This window comes from Phalangium opilio, unplaced genomic scaffold (assembly GCF_054372755.1).
Source record: "Phalangium opilio isolate 3A_F unplaced genomic scaffold, DU_Popi_V2 ptg000082l_1, whole genome shotgun sequence".
NCBI classification, from domain to species: domain Eukaryota; kingdom Metazoa; phylum Arthropoda; class Arachnida; order Opiliones; family Phalangiidae; genus Phalangium; species Phalangium opilio.
Window position 1 is genome coordinate 10,247,207 of NW_028324189.1, and position 18,165 is coordinate 10,265,371.

Here is an 18,165-nt window from a genome sequence, read left to right on the forward strand (position 1 = left end):
TAAAATGTTGGTGTTGCGAAATTTAATCAGAAGCCTTTCTTATGGAATCAAGTCCTTATCTTTCAACAGCTCATACTTAATATTTGGCTTTATTACAACCTATGAGATAGGCTTAAAGGTTTTAATTAGAATATGACGCAATCTTTAAAAATGGCTCCTAGAAAACCAACCCAAAACTCCCCTGACAAGATATTGTCCTGTCTTTCATATAGAAAATCGTGGTTGACCGCGATTAGAGATTTCAAGAAAAATAACGTTCAGTCTGAATCAGTCAAGCAATATTTGACATCAACAAGAAATATGCGGAAAAGAATGTACTACTTTCCCTTTAGGTTAAGATTTTGGCTGGAAATCTTTTTCTTTTTTAAAAAAAGCGACTGTGGTTTGCAGGGTCAGCTAAAAATTTATCAACAAGCCAAGAATATTAAAAAGGGCCTTTTCGGACTCTAGGTCAATCTAACGACCCCCTCTCCAAAACCGCCGCTAAAAACTTTCGTTACCAACGCGATTATTCATTTTCCCCCCTTTATTTTGTTTTTTATATTAGGCTCTTTTCCATCTAGCAGATGAATTAAAGACGGTATATACACGCTACTAAACATCCAAAATTTACTCCGAACAAAGTTTTCCAGGCTGAAATTTACGCTCGGAATAATTTTGACATTATAGGCCTAACGTGGGCACCCGTTTCTACACGCGTCATTTTATTTTAAGTTAAAGGGAAGGTAAAGAGGAAAATTAAGCTATTTTTAATTTATTCTAACACTAATTGTAAGATTTATACAGGAATAACTCCAAACTATTTAAAAAAAAATCAAAATCAATTCATATTTCATTTAAAACGAATAGATTAATTTTACACTTCACCTTCCCTTTATAAAGCTTTTTTTCCTCTCGAAAATGGTCAACACGTTCAAAAATTTTCAGCAAAACCCTATTTTATAATAATTAATATGCAAATAAGATGGTAGGGGTTTGAAAAATAATAACGAGATTTCGTAAGCCTAAACTGATATGAAAAGTAAATGGCCTGGAAATTTACTAAAAATAAAAATAAGAAAAATGCTAAGCCTAACCTCAAAACCAGTCAAGCAAAGTTCGAACTCTTCAAATTTGGAAGGAATATTTTTATTTTCTATCCGACTTATATACGGTAGGCAAGAAAAGCAATATCTTTTTTAGGCCTAAAATAGAATTGTTTTGTGTCAAAGCTAAAGAAAAGCTGCCGGTAACTATGACAACGAAGGCGGCATCTTTCCCGCCAAAATAATATAAAGACAAAGAAGTCCAAAGCCGACTTTGACTTTCGTTTCAAATAATATATTCTAAGGTTTTTCTTTTTCTTTTTCTTTTTGCAGCCAAGGCTAAAACAATGGTTTCACTTATCTAAGCCCTTGTTTGCGACAGAAGTTGGTATAATTTCCGGTTAAGAGTAGGTCTGCGAATTACATCGAAAGGGTCCTTATTTACCAAAAACTAGACGAAACCGAGAACCCAACGTTTGTTTTAGTTAAAATGTTTGCTAAGCCTAGTTTGACAACTCTCATCATCAACATCGCACCCTGTTTAGTTTCAAAAGACAATAAAAGCTGCAGTGTCGAAAACACTACTTCTATCCTGTATAAAGGCATGGGTGTTATTTCTTTACAAAGTTTTATCTTTTTACCGCAGTTTCAAGTTACGTATACATGTACCTGAGTTAGGATAGTAATAGACTAAAAATCTCGGTTCTGATTTTGACAAATGACAGGTTGGTGACAGGCCACTTTAATTTCGGTTAGTGAGGAATATATTTTTGAATAAGGACATGAGTGGGAGGTTTAAAGGGATAGCATCAGGAACATATCTTTTTGGTATGATCAAGAAGTGATATCTAGTTTATTAGGAAGAAGGTATAAATTCGCCACATTTCCAGCTTTATCTCCAGTCCCAAACGTAGGTCCGGAGTTAATCCCCGCCTCTAAATTACAACCAGCATCTCATTGGTTCTTGAAAACTCACGTCATCGCGACGCGAATGACGAAAATTACGTATTTTCCGACTGAGGAGAGGCGAAAAAGCCCGGCCTCCTTTTACGTCCCCCCTTGTATTTTGAAAGGGGGACTGGGACTATGGCGCGCGAATACTTAGGCATCTTATACCTTGTCCCTAGTAAACTAGATATCACTTTTTGTTATGAAAGAAAGGAAGTAACCTATATAGAGCTTTACGAAAACCATGTCAAACTTTATGGAAACATATTGAATAATCCACTCTTACAAAAAGTGGAGTTTATCGTAAGTAAATAGGTTTTCTACGAGTAACATCATCGGGTTCAACTACGGTGGAGTTTCGAAGTTCAAGATATTAAAAATTCAAACCTTCTTTCTCACGTCTTACAAGGGGTTCTTGTTTCTACTAAAACTTCCCCTTTAAAGCACTTATCTTAGAAACGGTAAAAACCAAGAAAGAAAAAAAAACCCACGTGGGACCTAATTGTCAATCAACGTTGTCAAAAAATATAATAAAAGGTTTCGGTTATTAAAAAATGAGCTAGCGATATCTGGTGATCTCCAAGTTCAATTTACTAAAGCATCCCATTGAATGTAAATTTTCCAAGAAATTTGGCCTATTTATTTGTCTATTGGGGCATTTCAATCGTGTCTTTATAACGATTCCGAACCCAATATGGTGAGACATAAATATAATAATAAATGTATAAAATAAAAAAATTGGTTGTAAGCAAAATCAACCACGGATCTAATCACCCTTGGGCAAGACTCCATCCAAGAGTTATAGTGATTTTCGATTGGAAAATGTACTTAAAAGGAAGGTGGGGGTTATGGTAAAAGTATTGGGACTTATTTATTGACTCCCTGCCTTATGGAAAAACTAGCCTCTATCTATGAAACCAGTTATCAGAGTCAGAGGATTTATTTTTTAGAGGATGATAGCCGAGAGGTCGTTCTCGTTCATCTTGACTGCACCACAAGGGATGACCCATTTCTCAGTAAAGTCGATAATATAAGAAGCAACCTGACCATGGGGTTTTTGCAACGAGTTCCTCCGAGTTAAAAGCATAGAGGCAATAAATAGGAGATGAAGGTCTCAAATAGATTTAAGAGAGCGAAATCAGAACTGCTTCTCCCGTTATATTACTCTACAAGTTCGTTTACAGAGAAGGAAAATATGTTCCAAAGGAAACCTCCTTCTCGGGAATGGGATTGGGATTGGGGAAAGGAAGATGTACGGGATGGAATTGATCTCGAAAGATTGAGACTAATCTCGCGGACCAACGTTAATTGAGTGATACTGTCCTAGTAAGCTTCTCAAGGTTAAACCAAGGCCCTAATTAGGCTTAGAAAACGAACGTATTTTAGATTGCTCGATTCATGATTGTAGGGATGGAGAAAACAAGTTATTTTTAGATTTATTTAAGGGTAAATTGACTACAGTAACGTCGAATTCAAGGGACAATGCTACAACAAATGATGCGGACGAGTTATTAGGCTTAGACATTAATTTCTCATTATTAAAAACTTATATGCCTAAACGAAGGGCGTCTTTTTCTGATTTAGTGTCCCTTTATAAACCTTTACCTTCGTAGAAAAAAATTATGAGGTCGATATCACCCGCCCGATGTTCTTAAACTAGCCCTTTTTATTTAATTAGATCATAATGAAAAAGAGTGGGAGAGCGTAATCAAAGGTAATGATTTCTTAATTACATCGTGGGATAGGTGGCAGGCAATGACTTGTTAGATTTGGCGGGTTGGACTCCACACCCTTTCGAGTTTTATATAAAAAAAAACATTAATGGGCCTTAAATTTAGCCTATTTCCTATTAATTTTGACGATGGGGACATAAAAAAGGCAAATGTGACCATGACCCCAGTTAAGCCTTGGTCAACAGCAAAATAAACCTATGAGGTACTGTGCAACAAAGGGCTTAGGCTAAAAACTGAACATTTTTTCTATGAAAGCCTAAAAGCGCCTAAATTATTCCGATATTACCTTTAAATTAATAACAAGGATAAATTAAAGTTAATTACATACCAACAGCATCTTCCGGCGTTCGGAGCAGATCACGTGATGGTGGTGCAAAAATGGCGCCGTCATTGTTCTTGCCTTCAACTTCCGAAGTTTACGTAAATAATTGAAACATGAGATTCACTTCTATTGTTTTATTGATTAACTAAGCCTAATTATTGCTTACATTCACTTGAAATTAATTAAGTCTTACCAAATATATTATTTATTTCTCGAGAGAGACGGATGAGTCCGGAAAAAATAACACTTGGATGAGTACAATTGCAAAAAAAGGCGCGAAAGCCCCCCTCCCTCCTGAAACCTCCATCCAATCAGAGATAAAAAAAACTTTGGCGCCAAATTAAACATTCATACATTCCATAGCCCACTCAACCACGCGCTCAACGACGCAAGCTGCTCGCGCTATGTACATAGACGCAAGAATAAAGTTGATAGCATTATTTTTATTTCAAAATTTGCTTGTTTTAGCAAAACTACATGAACCTCTGAAGAAAAAAAATGTCTAATTTTATGACAACGTTTTCCAATAATGACTTTCTGAGTCTAATACCAATAATTTACCCATTGACTAATAATTTTAGACTGTTTATTTTGAATCTAGAATTTTAAGTCCTATTAATTAATTTATATCCTGTACATACTGATATTAAAAAAGAAAAGAAATGTTGAAATAATGTAAAGAAAGTAAAAACTTTGGTTTATTTTTCAATTTATTTGAAAAGTTTGTTTGTTTGTTTTTATTTTTATTTTATTAATTTGAAGATTTAGCTTGTGATACTTGATGAATTATCCTCCTGCCAACTAAATCAAAGGCTTCATAGGAAGATAAAGGAGGGGAACTACTATCAGAAGAGTTCTCAGAATCGCTGCTATCGGAATTATATTCTCCCAAACCGGGTAAAACTCCGATACAAGTTAAACTGGAAGGAACTGAAGTTTGGATTAAAGTTCTGTTCACTTCATTAATAGCTGTTGACTGGATGGATGACTCTGTATCTTCTATAAACATTAATTTAAATTAAAAGAATTAAATAAGAGTCCTAATATTAATTCTCACCAGTTTTAGTTTTCTTAACCGATTTCTCTGAACTATTTCCACCGCTACTTTCTCCCCCAGTTGAACTTTTTCTTTTTACAGCTTTCGATAATAAATCCTGTTGTTTTGATAATTTTTTGCTGGCAGCATTTTCCGAGCTCAGAAGTTTCTTTTTAATTTCGGTTAACTGTTGTTGCTGGGATTCTTCGGATAAATGGGCTACAGCTTTGTGTTTATTTAATTAAGGAACTAATTTTCTTAATTTTTGGTTAAAAAGACACTAGATAAATTAATAAAAAAAGGATATCCTAAACTCATTAATTTCGTGTTTTTCTTCATTAATGATTTTGCTTTCTATTTCTAACTTGGTTTTGTCCACTAATTCGAGAAATGAGACTTCATCATCATCTAAACCACGAATTAGATTTTCTAGGCGAATAATTTAAAATTAAAACTAGCCCTAAGTAATAACTGAAAGTTCCGAAGAAAAAAAAAAATTTTACTTAGTTTATGAGCTTCTTCATAATCTGTTTGTTTTTTATCTTTTTGCTCTTTTAAACGATCATATAAACATCTGGGATCATATTCCTCCTCTGGTACCTCTTTAATTATCACCAGAAAACTAACAATTTATCCAAAAACTTTATATATATGAGAGAAGGGGAAATTTTTACCTATGGGATCCTCATTTTTACGAACTTTCTCCCATTCTTCTTGACGTTTCTTTTTAATTTCTGCAATGTCAGCTTCAGATACAAAAGATTTAAACTTAGGTAGAGCTGCTGCACTCGCCGCTCCACTAGCCGAAGGTGCCGATGGTTCCATAATTAACTTATTATTGCTAATAAAAGTTAATTAAGAACTTAAATAAAAAGATGCCTTACTTATAAGCGCCAAGGCTTAGTTAAAATACGCGGTTAAAAGCTATTCTCGTACACTTAAGTGTTAAAAATAACACTTTAAACGATTAATTTATATTATTAACAAATTATATTACCTTGTTTACAAATATCTTATAATCAATTATACATTCTAACCTCATTAACACTGAGAATAATTAAAAACACGTCACTCAAGTTGAAAAAAAGCTCTAAATTCGTCTGCTTCTTCTACTAGCAAGTAGCAGGGATGCCAGATTGAAAACCTTCAAACCGCCAAAATGAAATTGGAAACAAGTCCAAAAAACCGCCAATCGGTGTTTCGAAAAGAAGCCCAAAAACTGCCTAAGATCTAAACAACCAGCCCAAAAACAAGCCAAAAATTTATCGTAAAAATTTGGAGTTTGTTTTTCTTTTAGAAATTTCAATGCATATTACATACTGACACCATTTTTAAAACCCAAAACAAAATGAAACCACTTTATTTAACCATAAATTGTCGAATTATAGGCTACACAAATGGTTTGACAGTACCATTTTTCAGTTTTTTGGCCATTTTAATGATCTTCGCCTATTGGCGGTATTTTAAGTACAGAAAGCCAAAGAAAAACCGAGGTAGTGCCCCGACAAGCCCAATTTCTAGCCAACAGCCAACCCTTTTATTTCCAGCCAATATTTTGGAGAAGAAGCCCAATTGGCGGCTTTACAGCCCAATATGGCAACCCTGTTAGCAAGATTGACATTTGACCTTAGTATCAGGGGTGTTTTTCTGTAAATATTTTGATAAGGTTTGGCTGTTTTGACGATTTAAATTAAAACAAACTATATATATATAAAATTGTAACTAATATTAGTAATTACTAAGATTAAACCGCTGTTGCTAACTTAAAGACATTCGAGTTAATACGGTAATTTTCCTACATATCGACCAAGGCTTAAGAATGTCCGAAGAGGAAACACCCAATAATGACCTACTGGACGACAGCAATAAAAACGCTAAAATAATCGTTTGTGATAAGTGTAACTCAAAAATATTAAATTCAGGAGCGGCTACGTTTATTTCCAGTGAGGTAAATATATCAAACAACGCCAGAATCAATCTAGGGAATTTAATCACAACAAAATTATAGCACAATTTGCCGTTCACGAGAGTATCTAAAGAAGAGAGTGCTGATAACCTTAAAGGCGAAAACCTTAAAAACTATTGGTGCGTTGAAAGTATATTTGGTTTTGAAAACGTTGGTTTCAGCAACACAGTTCAAGGGACCACAAAATACCTAGTTTGCGCTGATTGTGATACGGGACCAATTGGATTCCACGATACCGTGACTCAAAAGTCCTTTGTGGCTTTAAAAAGAGTGCGCTATTGTTAAAAGCGCTTAAATATCGCTGTCTAAAAAATAATAAATAAATTAAATCTCAATTAAATTTAAGTGGCTTATAATTTTTTTGAATAATTTTTTACAATCATTGTTTAGCCAGTTGACAAAATAAATTATATTGAACAATAAATACTTTTTGATTGATTTAGTTTTACATAAATCCTTCGATGTTTCAGTTTCAGGCTTAAGCGTTACCTTTTCATCTACGTTGAATATTTGGATTCTCATTTGGTTTAACCATATGAAGTTCTATACCCAAATAAGAGATTACACCCAAAAATAATACAACTACTAACGACAAAATTTTAGTTTTTGAGCAAATGTCTGCGTGGCTATAAGTATACGCTAAAAGAAATCCAACTGACTCCCATAACCGGTAGTTACAAAAAGCCGAAATTCTCTCTTCTTCTATGAAAAATACTCCATAGATTGCTAAGTAAAACAATAACGAAAAACAAATGAAATACATCGTTTTTAGAATTATTTCAACAAACTTACAATTGATTTGGGTTTGCCATACAGCGTCACCAGCTCCCCATAACGCAGCGACAATATAATAGAGGAATTTGCTGTGAAAGTTGCTCAAATAATGTTCGGTAATGTAGAGAGTCGCAATAGCAGCAACGCTTAAAGAAGCGCCTAACGCGACTTTAGTTATGCGTCCAGAATACTTGGCTAAACAGCCCAACATAAGTGAGGCAAAAGCGTTTGAAACCCCAAAACAAATCAAAATGTAGCTAACATTGAAGCAAGAATCATTGTGTAATGCCTGAAACGATTACGTGAATTATAATACAATTACATCAAAATCTCTTACTTTCAACTACCTTTGCAAAATCATTGATTATAAAGGCTTGTTCTAATCCGCTAAAAACCGTAATGGGAATCAATAGAGCTTGATACGGATGTTTTAATTGCGTCAGCGTCTTATTTTTAACGATTATTTCTTTGAGAAATGATAAGGACAAATTGGGGTGTTCGTATTGCGATCCAATTGGTAAAAGAAACATCCAAATTAACGCCGCGGCTAATAAAGCAGACGCGGTGTACACTCCAGGAAAGAGGTACTCGAAGTAATTGTAATTAGAATCATCGGAATCAATATGATTAAACGAATGACTGTCAAACGGCAATTTATAGAATAAAGTCGCGCTTCTTGTTGAGTTTCCAATGTTTAAGTTAACCGTTTGATTCTTTAAGGCGGAATCGCTCTTATTTTTTAAGCCATATGTGCAACTGAAGAAGGTAGTTTCGCAAACTATAGAGCTACCATGATGAGGGTTCAAAAATAATCCATGAGCGATCATATTTCCCCAAACTTGTCCAGTTTGAAAGACCATGAAGAATATAGCGAAGAATTTCGTGACCATTCTTTCCATTAAGCCCAACAGTGTATCGTAAGTGTCGTTTTTCGCTACTAACGCGGAATAATGTTTCGCAAGTTCAGTTATATAGATGCAATTCGCGGTCCAAAGAGGCGCCCCTCCAATACCAAGTATTAAGGAAGATGGTATTAACGCTCGAAAAGTAAAGTCAAAATTTGCCGAAAAGTAAATCGCGTATGTAACAATTGATATCATGATGGTTAACTTTAAACCAAACACTCCAATAAATAAATGGGGAACGAATAAACACGATATTATCATGGCAGCGTATACGACACTTAAAGATGCAGTGCCTATAGAACAAAAGATTTTGTGTTTCACGCTCTAAATCGCTGTTTTGGGATGGAAATAAGATCGGTAACATACCCAAATCCTGATTATCATCAAGATTATGATGCAAATGGGCGTTTGAATGAAACGCGGTGAAAAGAATCAGAAAGGTGAAGCTTATAACAATAAGATTCTTAATTATGATTGATTTGGTAATAGGTTTCTCCTTCGAACCATCAACATTGGCCACTTGAACATCAACAGAAATGGATCTGACATTTTCCGAATTAACATATTTTTGTTCCGTTCTCGTATCCAAAAAGGGTGAACCATTAAGTCCAATGAGACCGTACTCGGGGTGAAGTTGGTAAAATGCTTTGTTTACGTTCGCGTCATCATCCGAAGACTTATCAGGATTAAGGGACTCTAATGGCGTAATACTACGCAATTCCGCCATAGTTAAACTTCTATTTTACGAGCGACTGTTTAATTTTAGAACAACAGGGATACACTTAATTTGCATAAACAACCATATTGAAATGTTTTCCGTTGATATTTTGGTTCATAAACTAATTCATAACTCGAGCCAGTGAAATTAAATTTGCAAAGAAACTAGCACTAGGGAAACAGGTTTTAGGAAGTTTATTATAAGAGCTCGCCCGCATCTAGGCCAAAGATTTTAAAGAGAAAATTTTCTAAACAGTGTCGAATTAGAAGAATATAGGTCTGCCTTCAGGCCTCGAACATTTAAAACAAGGTCTAATCTCTGCTGGCTGCGATTTAAGGACATGTAAATGGATTTTTTATCCTTTATCTAAAGGGGTTGGTGTGGCTGGCGAATTTTAGCATGAGGAAAACTGACCTCGACCTATAGAGTTCAAAAAGTGGGACATTTTTACAAACGAATTTGGCTCTATCAATGGGCGGGTTTGTAAAGAAAACGAGTCTTACAAGTTGTGATAATTCAATTAGGGTCTCAAACTCGCCCGTCAAAATTATATAAAATAACCACAATAAGATTAGGAATTAGGTAAAACGCAAGAAACTGGTTAGACCACGATTAAACTATATTATAACACAAGCTTTATTTTATTTCGAAATAACATCGGGGGAACTATTAACATTTCTTTATTTTTGAATTAAGTTAGTGAGCGTGAGCTTCAGATGGGTCTGGTTTTCCATATTTTTTCTCCCACATTTCAATGTATTGTTTTTTGCGCAATTCACGCCTAGCAAAGTATTCCGGGTACTGAGCTTTTTCTAATGGATGCCAATAATCTAAAACCTTTAGATATTTAAAGAAGTATAGGGCTGGTGAGTAATAGGCCATGACAAACATATTGTGTAATAGAGTAATTTCGGTCGAGAGGGGGAGTGAACTGTGTTGCCCCCCAACGTTGGGGGCAATTTTTTAATATAGAATAGAGATATCTCAGAAGCCTTAGTGTGACGTCAACCATGCTATTTGCCCATAGAGCTATTTCAGAGGGGGTAATGGCTACGTCACCAATGCTATTTGCCCATAGAGAAAACCCTCATAAAATGGCCGCCCTACACTGAAAGGCAGGCCCAATTTTCGTAGCAGACGAAATTTTTCCCCCACTGAAATAGCTCTATAGAACCAAAGCGGTACCAAACATGGCCGCCCTCTGCCAAACCTAAGCCCTTGACGTTTTACCTAGGAACTGACGTCACAACTGAGATAGTATAGGGAGCTAACAGTTCTGACCCTGAAACGTCACACCCTTCTATCTCTTACTGGAGTTTCATCCCCCCTAACGGTTGGAAACAGTATTCTACGCGCAAAAATTCCAACCAGAGAGGGGCTGCGTGACGTCAGAATATCTCTTCCCCCTAGCCAGTTGTTAGCTCCCTATTCGCGCCCCTGGAAGCGGGTGGGGGGGATATCATTAAGGTAAGAGATAGAGGGCTATGACGTTGCCATATATGGGAAAAGAAATTACTCTATTGGGGTTCAGGAAGAAAGTAAAGTTCTTTACCCAATCAGGTGAAGTAGGGTATCTTTCGTACAAAATACCGCCTGGGGAGGTGGGAACTGTTTGTCAAAGAAGAAGCCATAATGAGCTTCAAAAATAGCTTTTCCATTTCCCATACTACACTAATTAACAACTTAACATACATATTTTAGGCTGTGGGTGTAGGCATTGACGCAACTCTTCTTCACCATCAGCTAATAGTTTAGCTGCCACTCTCAAATCTTTTATGTCTTTATTTTCATCAAAACGAGCTCGTAGTAGCACTACGTTATATCTAATTGCTGGCCTAAAGATGGGCAAGACTAAAGTACAGAAAAAATCGAATGTGCCTAAGGTTGCCTAAGGTCGGAAATCACTAAAATCCCAGTCGGGCGAAACGGCGGTAGAGGAAACTTCATCCTAAACGTTATTTTTCACCAAGGGGACCGATGGGGAGTAAAATACATTTAATTATAATTAAAAATGATTAACATTTTACGAATTTAAGCTTTTCTATCATTCAAAACATCTAATTCTTTAAAAAATAACGATTTACTTTGACGGCGTTAGGACCACTTAACTCCGCCCACAATTCTGTACTTTAGTCAGCTTAGGCCCCTTTATGTTTCTTAATTATCCCGGCCTAATTCATTTAATTATTTCAATTAAAACCAATGTTATGAATTAAAAAACACCCCCTTTCACCCACTGTAACTTTACACTTTATTTCCTTAAGTAATCCTTATTAAAACCACCCCAAATCACCCTTAGGCACCCGCTGAGTATGATATACTTTGTCAACCAATAATGAAACCGGATATTTCTGGCGGGTGATTCGAAAAATTCTGTACTTTAGTCTGTCGATCAATTTCGAGTTTATTTCCGAAAGTCGAGCAAATTAAATAAAACAATCGATTTAGAACGACTAATTATCATGGAAAAAGGCTTATTCAACATCTTTTATGATTATTCCATGCTAATTTAAAATTTTCGCCCCCTTAGGCACCCTAAAAAAGGCCATCTTTACACTTTAAACGCTTAAATTTTAATTATCAAGGTCTTCTTACACAATATAGCTTACAAATATAATTATAATTAAACAAATTAATGTGGTAAACCTTCATTTCTACCCTTTGGAAACCTCAAAACAACGAAATCCAAATATTCATCTTTAATTGATACGATAAAGGCTCGAAAGATGCCGGTAGTGCATGCGAGAAAGATATCTTCAACTTAACTCCTCCCACAATTCTGTACTTTAGTCAGCTTAGGCCCCTTTATGTTTCTTAATTAATTCGGGCTAATTCATTTAATTACTTCAATATAAACGAGTGGTATAAATTAAAAAACACCCCTTTTCATCCCCTTCAAATTTCCACTTAATTTTCTCAACTAATTCTTATTAATACGACCCCAAACTACTCTTAGGCACCCGCTGAGTATGATATATTTTGTCAACCAATAATCAAACCGGATATATCTGGCGGGTGATTCGAAAAATTCTGTACTTTAGTCAGTCGATCAATTTCGAGTTTTTTCGCGGAAATCGAGCAAATTAATCAAAACAATCGATTTAGAACGACTAATTATCATGGAAAAAGGCTTATTCAACATCTTTTATAATTATTCCATCCAAATTTAAAATTTTCGCCCCCTTAGGCACCCTAAAAAAGACCATTTTTACAATTTAAACGCTTAAATTTTAATTATGAAAGTCTTCTAACACAATAATAATTACAAATATAATTGTAATTAAACTAATTAATGTGGTAAACCTTCATTTGAACCCTTTGGAAACCTCAAAACAACGAAATCCAAATATGATATATATTCATCTTTAATTGATACCATAAAGGCTCGAAAGATGCCGGTAGTGCATGCGAGAAATATATCTTCAACTTAACTCCGCCCACAATTCTGTACTTTAGTCAGCTTAGGCCACTTTACGTTTCTTAATTATCCCGGCCTAATTCGTTTCATTATTTGAATATAAAGAAGTAGTAATAATTAAACAAAACACCTTCTTTCACCCCCTGTAATTTACCACTTTATTCTCTCAAGTAATCCTGATTAAATCTATCCCAAACCACCCTTAGGCACCCGCTGAGTAGGATATATTTTGTCAACCAATAATGAAACCGGATATTTCTGGCGGGTGATTCGAAAAATTCTGTACTTTAGTCTGTCGAGAAAATTCGAGTTTTTTCGCGGAAATCGAGCAAATTAATTAAAACAAACGATTTAGAAAAACTAATTAACATGGAAAAGGCATATTCAACATCTTTTATAAATATTTAACGCCAATTTAAAATTTTCGCCCCCTTAGGCACCCTAAAAAAGGCCATTATTACAATTTAAACGCTTAACTTTTAATTATCAAGGTCTCGATGTGGCTGCTATTACTAGCCCTTGGGTCGTCTTCTTTTATTTAGGTCCGACTCACTGTCACCAACATCGTGCACCTTTCTTCTCATTTCTTCAAGTCCGACTCACCTTCGCCATAGACCAATTATCTTTACCCTTTGTCCCTTTAACTTTTATGTATTACTACTGTATTGGCAACCATGCAAAGGGTTTTAACATAGGAGTGTTATATTTAAAAAAATAGAAATTAAGGTAGGACTAAGATGTGCGTCATGCTATTGTTAGGTTTGGTAAAAGGGTTTATAAATAAGAGGAGGTCCCGTACTGAGAATTCCCTGGCCAAAGAACATCCAGCCGGAGGCCCCAAGAAGTCCGTCGCCGTCTTAAGCCGACGCAGAACCACTCTGATTGTAGAGATTTTATTATTTATTTTACAGATGCAACTATTTGGTTTATATTTTTCTACTTCCAACTAGCTATATAGTTTATTTTTAATTTTGTCGCTACAGTTTTTGTTTTAAATAATTTTGTAGTTCATTCTTTTTCAATTATTTTATGTTCATAGATTGACTAGTTCGCTCTTCGCTATGATAAAGTAAAACCACTGCGTGACACACGCCGATGCCCAAACATATTAACTTGCCATGTCAGTCATTATTGGGAAAGAGATAAGTTCGTGCATTAAAGTCCACTAGAATAGTAAAATCTATAGCTCTTGCACAACCTTATGGATGGTCTTTCTCATATTTTCTCAGAAATTGTATGTTGCTAATTGCTTCCTAAGAGTTTAATTGGGTTTCGGTTTCAAGTATCCATCAAAATAATGCAACTTTTGATATAGATATTAAGCTAAATTATTTATACCTATATATTTTTTATCTTAGTGAAGAGGGATGTAACCGTTATATCGTCTCACAGTCCCTTTTTCGTTTTTGTCAATGCCCCTTTAGTTTTTTTATACCCGTTTGAAAGGTTATTGATTTGCTAAAAGTGACAGTGGATGATTCAGATTTCACCCCAACTCAACTTCTACTTTTGATTTTATAGTTTAAAGCCCTTGTTTTTATATTTTGTTTTCCTGACCTTTACTCATTATATCCCCTGTGCTGCAGTAAGTTGTTACAAGGGGTGAAAGAGGGGTGTTCTTTTAATTTATACCACTTGTTTATATTGGAATAATGAAACAAATTAGGCCGGGATAATTAAGAAACGTAAAGTGGCCTAAGCTGACTAAAGTACAGAATTGTGGGCGGAGTTAAGTTCACTCCCGACACGTGTAGAGCCTTTTTCGTAACGCCATTAATTAAGGGGATGAAAATAATTAACTAGTTTTAATGAAGATTGGTATCGTGATTGATATGATATTTGAAGACTAGCTTATTGTATTTTTTAAAGCGATAAAAAAGTCGAATATTTTTCATATTTGGTTTCGGTTGTTTTGAGGTTACCAAAGGGTAGAAATGAAAGTTTACCTCATTAATTAGTTTAATTACAATTATATTTGTAATCTATATTGTGTTAAATTTAAGCGTTTAAATTGTAATAATGGCCTTTTTTAGGGTGCCTAAGGGGGCGAAAATTTTAAATTGGCGTTAAATATTTATAAAAGATGTTGAATATGCCTTTTCCATGTTAATTAGTTTTTCTAAATCGTTTGTTTTAATTAATTTGCTCGATTTCCGCGAAAAAACTCGAATTTTCTCGACAGACTAAAGTACAGAATTTTTCGAATCACCCGCCAGAAATATCCGGTTTCATTATTGGTTGACAAAATATATCCTACTCAGCGGGTGCCTAAGGGTGGTTTGGGATAGATTTAATCAGGATTACTTGAGAGAATAAAGTGGTAAATTACAGGGGGTGAAAGAAGGTGTTTTGTTTAATTATTACTACTTCTTTATATTCAAATAATGAAACGAATTAGGCCGGGATAATTAAGAAACGTAAAGTGGCCTAAGCTGACTAAAGTACAGAATTGTGGGCGGAGTTAAGTTGAAGATATATTTCTCGCATGCACTACCGGCATCTTTCGAGCCTTTATGGTATCAATTAAAGATGAATATATATCATATTTGGATTTCGTTGTTTTGAGGTTTCCAAAGGGTTCAAATGAAGGTTTACCACATTAATTAGTTTAATTACAATTATATTTGTAATTATTATTGTGTTAGAAGACTTTCATAATTAAAATTTAAGCGTTTAAATTGTAAAAATGGTCTTTTTTAGGGTGCCTAAGGGGGCGAAAATTTTAAATTTGGATGGAATAATTATAAAAGATGTTGAATAAGCCTTTTTCCATGATAATTAGTCGTTCTAAATCGATTGTTTTGATTAATTTGCTCGATTTCCGCGAAAAAACTCGAAATTGATCGACTGACTAAAGTACAGAATTTTTCGAATCACCCGCCAGATATATCCGGTTTGATTATTGGTTGACAAAATATATCATACTCAGCGGGTGCCTAAGAGTAGTTTGGGGTCGTATTAATAAGAATTAGTTGAGAAAATTAAGTGGAAATTTGAAGGGGATGAAAAGGGGTGTTTTTTAATTTATACCACTCGTTTATATTGAAGTAATTAAATGAATTAGCCCGAATTAATTAAGAAACATAAAGGGGCCTAAGCTGACTAAAGTACAGAATTGTGGGAGGAGTTAAGTTGAAGATATCTTTCTCGCATGCACTACCGGCATCTTTCGAGCCTTTATCGTATCAATTAAAGATGAATATTTGGATTTCGTTGTTTTGAGGTTTCCAAAGGGTAGAAATGAAGGTTTACCACATTAATTTGTTTAATTATAATTATATTTGTAAGCTATATTGTGTAAGAAGACCTTGATAATTAAAATTTAAGCGTTTAAAGTGTAAAGATGGCCTTTTTTAGGGTGCCTAAGGGGGCGAAAATTTTAAATTAGCATGGAATAATCATAAAAGATGTTGAATAAGCCTTTTTCCATGATAATTAGTCGTTCTAAATCGATTGTTTTGATTAATTTGCTCGATTTCCGCGAAAAAACTCGAAATTGATCGACTGACTAAAGTACAGAATTTTTCGAATCACCCGCCAGATATATCCGGTTTGATTATTGGTTGACAAAATATATCATACTCAGCGGGTGCCTAAGAGTAGTTTGGGGTCGTATTAATAAGAATTAGTTGAGAAAATTAAGTGGAAATTTGAAGGGGATGAAAAGGGGTGTTTTTTAATTTATACCACTCGTTTATATTGAAGTAATTAAATGAATTAGCCCGAATTAATTAAGAAACATAAAGGGGCCTAAGCTGACTAAAGTACAGAATTGTGGGAGGAGTTAAGTTGAAGATATCTTTCTCGCATGCACTACCGGCATCTTTCGAGCCTTTATCGTATCAATTAAAGATGAATATTTGGATTTCGTTGTTTTGAGGTTTCCAAAGGGTAGAAATGAAGGTTTACCACATTAATTTGTTTAATTATAATTATATTTGTAAGCTATATTGTGTAAGAAGACCTTGATAATTAAAATTTAAGCGTTTAAAGTGTAAAGATGGCCTTTTTTAGGGTGCCTAAGGGGGCGAAAATTTTAAATTAGCATGGAATAATCATAAAAGATGTTGAATAAGCCTTTTTCCATGATAATTAGTCGTTCTAAATCGATTGTTTTATTTAATTTGCTCGACTTTCGGAAATAAACTCGAAATTGATCGACAGACTAAAGTACAGAATTTTTCGAATCACCCGCCAGAAATATCCGGTTTCATTATTGGTTGACAAAGTATATCATACTCAGCGGGTGCCTAAGGGTGATTTGGGGTGGTTTTAATAAGGATTACTTAAGGAAATAAAGTGTAAAGTTACAGTGGGTGAAAGGGGGTGTTTTTTAATTCATAACATTGGTTTTAATTGAAATAATTAAATGAATTAGGCCGGGATAATTAAGAAACATAAAGGGGCCTAAGCTGACTAAAGTACAGAATTGTGGGCGGAGTTAAGTGGTCCTAACGCCGTCAAAGTAAATCGTTATTTTTTAAAGAATTAGATGTTTTGAATGATAGAAAAGCTTAAATTCGTAAAATGTTAATCATTTTTAATTATAATTAAATGTATTTTACTCCCCATCGGTCCCCTTGGTGAAAAATAACGTTTAGGATGAAGTTTCCTCTACCGCCGTTTCGCCCGACTGGGATTTTAGTGATTTCCGACCTTAGGCAACCTTAGGCACATTCGATTTTTTCTGTACTTTAGTCTTGCCCCCTAAAGATTAGTTAAACTTTTCATAACCATATCCCATATCATCTAATCTTTGTAACTTTATCGTTACTCTTAGCAATCAAAGTTGTCTTATTAAGTAATTTTACTTAAATACGTTATAAAAATGTCCTTTAACGCATACTATCACGATTTGACCTCAAAAAATTCAAAGTACAAATATTTCCCCCCTTCCTACTCCGCTCTACCTAAGTTCCCTAACCCAACACTACAAAAATTATGGGCCAAGGCTTAACTTGAAAACAAAGATGATCATCTACTTACCGATAAAGTGAATGCGATTCAATGTTTCGGGCGGCTCTTTTATATAAACTAAGAACCTTTTGAGAATGAGTTAAAACTCTCGTTTGTAGATAATTACCGGCCATAACTTGTTTTAACGCGAATTTTAAACCTCAATCCGCCGACTTCCGAACCTTTAGCTCGGATAAACAAATATGGCGGTCACGTGCCCAATTTCCCCAGTAGATGGAGTTAATTTCAGAAAAAATGGGTGCGTTCAGAAAAAGATACCTATCTAATTGGTTAGCTACCGATCTCAATAATAACTATGTATTTTACATGAGACATAAGGTACTGAACGCAATGATGGTAAACG

The 18,165-nt window shown here is 34.8% G+C and overlaps 5 protein-coding genes and 1 long non-coding RNA gene across 6 annotated transcripts in view; 2 read left to right on the plus strand and 4 right to left on the minus strand.

The window, feature by feature from the left end:
• Cbp53E (Calbindin 53E) overlaps nt 1–4,142 on the minus strand; it is a 31,767-nt gene extending 27,625 nt beyond the window's left edge. The window contains exon 1 of the mRNA XM_089848483.1: nt 4,035–4,142. The gene's annotated coding sequence lies outside the window, so the exon portion shown is untranslated. The remainder of the gene's footprint in view (nt 1–4,034) is intronic.
• Nucleotides 3,071–4,741, plus strand: LOC149651528 (uncharacterized). Its single transcript, XR_016371263.1, has 2 exons — nt 3,071–3,687; nt 4,041–4,741. It is a non-coding gene; the product is annotated as an uncharacterized LOC149651528 (long non-coding RNA).
• Nucleotides 4,452–6,213, minus strand: LOC149651529 (PSME3-interacting protein). The gene is made up of 6 exons (XM_089848484.1): nt 6,062–6,213; nt 5,739–5,905; nt 5,568–5,666; nt 5,371–5,493; nt 5,086–5,292; nt 4,452–5,027 (listed from the first exon to the last, which is right to left on the minus strand). Exons 2-6 carry the CDS (start codon nt 5,887–5,889, stop codon nt 4,780–4,782), a joined length of 828 nt encoding a protein of 275 aa, XP_089704610.1. The 5' UTR covers nt 5,890–5,905; nt 6,062–6,213; the 3' UTR covers nt 4,452–4,779.
• Nucleotides 6,214–6,649: 436 nt separating this feature from the next.
• On the plus strand, nt 6,650–7,454 carry strat (RAB interacting factor STRAT). The gene is made up of 2 exons (XM_089848491.1): nt 6,650–7,012; nt 7,073–7,454. The coding sequence occupies exons 1-2, from the start codon at nt 6,884–6,886 to the stop codon at nt 7,313–7,315; spliced, it is 372 nt and encodes a 123-aa protein (XP_089704617.1). The 5' UTR covers nt 6,650–6,883; the 3' UTR covers nt 7,316–7,454.
• On the minus strand, nt 7,366–9,885 carry LOC149651531 (N-acetylglucosamine transporter UNC93A-like). The gene is made up of 3 exons (XM_089848481.1): nt 8,152–9,885; nt 7,823–8,093; nt 7,366–7,756 (listed from the first exon to the last, which is right to left on the minus strand). The coding sequence occupies exons 1-3, from the start codon at nt 8,968–8,970 to the stop codon at nt 7,524–7,526; spliced, it is 1,323 nt and encodes a 440-aa protein (XP_089704607.1). The 5' UTR covers nt 8,971–9,885; the 3' UTR covers nt 7,366–7,523.
• Nucleotides 9,886–10,039: 154 nt separating this feature from the next.
• On the minus strand, nt 10,040–18,033 carry ND-B22 (NADH dehydrogenase (ubiquinone) B22 subunit). The gene is made up of 4 exons (XM_089848490.1): nt 17,832–18,033; nt 11,120–11,262; nt 10,980–11,035; nt 10,040–10,264 (listed from the first exon to the last, which is right to left on the minus strand). Exons 1-4 carry the CDS (start codon nt 17,933–17,935, stop codon nt 10,124–10,126), a joined length of 444 nt encoding a protein of 147 aa, XP_089704616.1. The 5' UTR covers nt 17,936–18,033; the 3' UTR covers nt 10,040–10,123.
• Between the last annotated feature and the right edge of the window lie 132 nt (nt 18,034–18,165).

Bases quoted from the DNA above. Each gene is read 5' to 3' on its own strand.
- strat (XM_089848491.1), top strand. From the start codon at position 6,884: ATGTCCGAAGAGGAAACACCCAATAATGACCTACTGGACGACAGCAAT. The intron at 7,013-7,072 runs GTAAATATATCA...ACAAAATTATAG, and splicing joins CTACGTTTATTTCCAGTGAG to CACAATTTGCCGTTCACGAG.
- LOC149651529 (XM_089848484.1), bottom strand. From the start codon at position 5,889: ATGGAACCATCGGCACCTTCGGCTAGTGGAGCGGCGAGTGCAGCAGCT. The intron at 5,293-5,370 runs TATCCTTTTTTT...TAAATAAACACA, and splicing joins CGAAATTAATGAGTTTAGGA to AAGCTGTAGCCCATTTATCC. The intron at 5,028-5,085 runs GTGAGAATTAAT...TAATGTTTATAG, and splicing joins GGTTAAGAAAACTAAAACTG to AAGATACAGAGTCATCCATC.
- LOC149651531 (XM_089848481.1), bottom strand. From the start codon at position 8,970: ATGATAATATCGTGTTTATTCGTTCCCCATTTATTTATTGGAGTGTTT. The intron at 8,094-8,151 runs GTAGTTGAAAGT...TAATCGTTTCAG, and splicing joins TAATCAATGATTTTGCAAAG to GCATTACACAATGATTCTTG. The intron at 7,757-7,822 runs GTAAGTTTGTTG...TGTTTTACTTAG, and splicing joins ATGGCAAACCCAAATCAATT to CAATCTATGGAGTATTTTTC.
- ND-B22 (XM_089848490.1), bottom strand. From the start codon at position 17,935: ATGGCCGGTAATTATCTACAAACGAGAGTTTTAACTCATTCTCAAAAG. The intron at 11,263-17,831 runs GTAAGTAGATGA...GCCCATCTTTAG, and splicing joins GAATCGCATTCACTTTATCG to GCCAGCAATTAGATATAACG. The intron at 10,265-10,979 runs GTAAAGAACTTT...AAATATCTAAAG, and splicing joins ACCCTACTTCACCTGATTGG to GTTTTAGATTATTGGCATCC.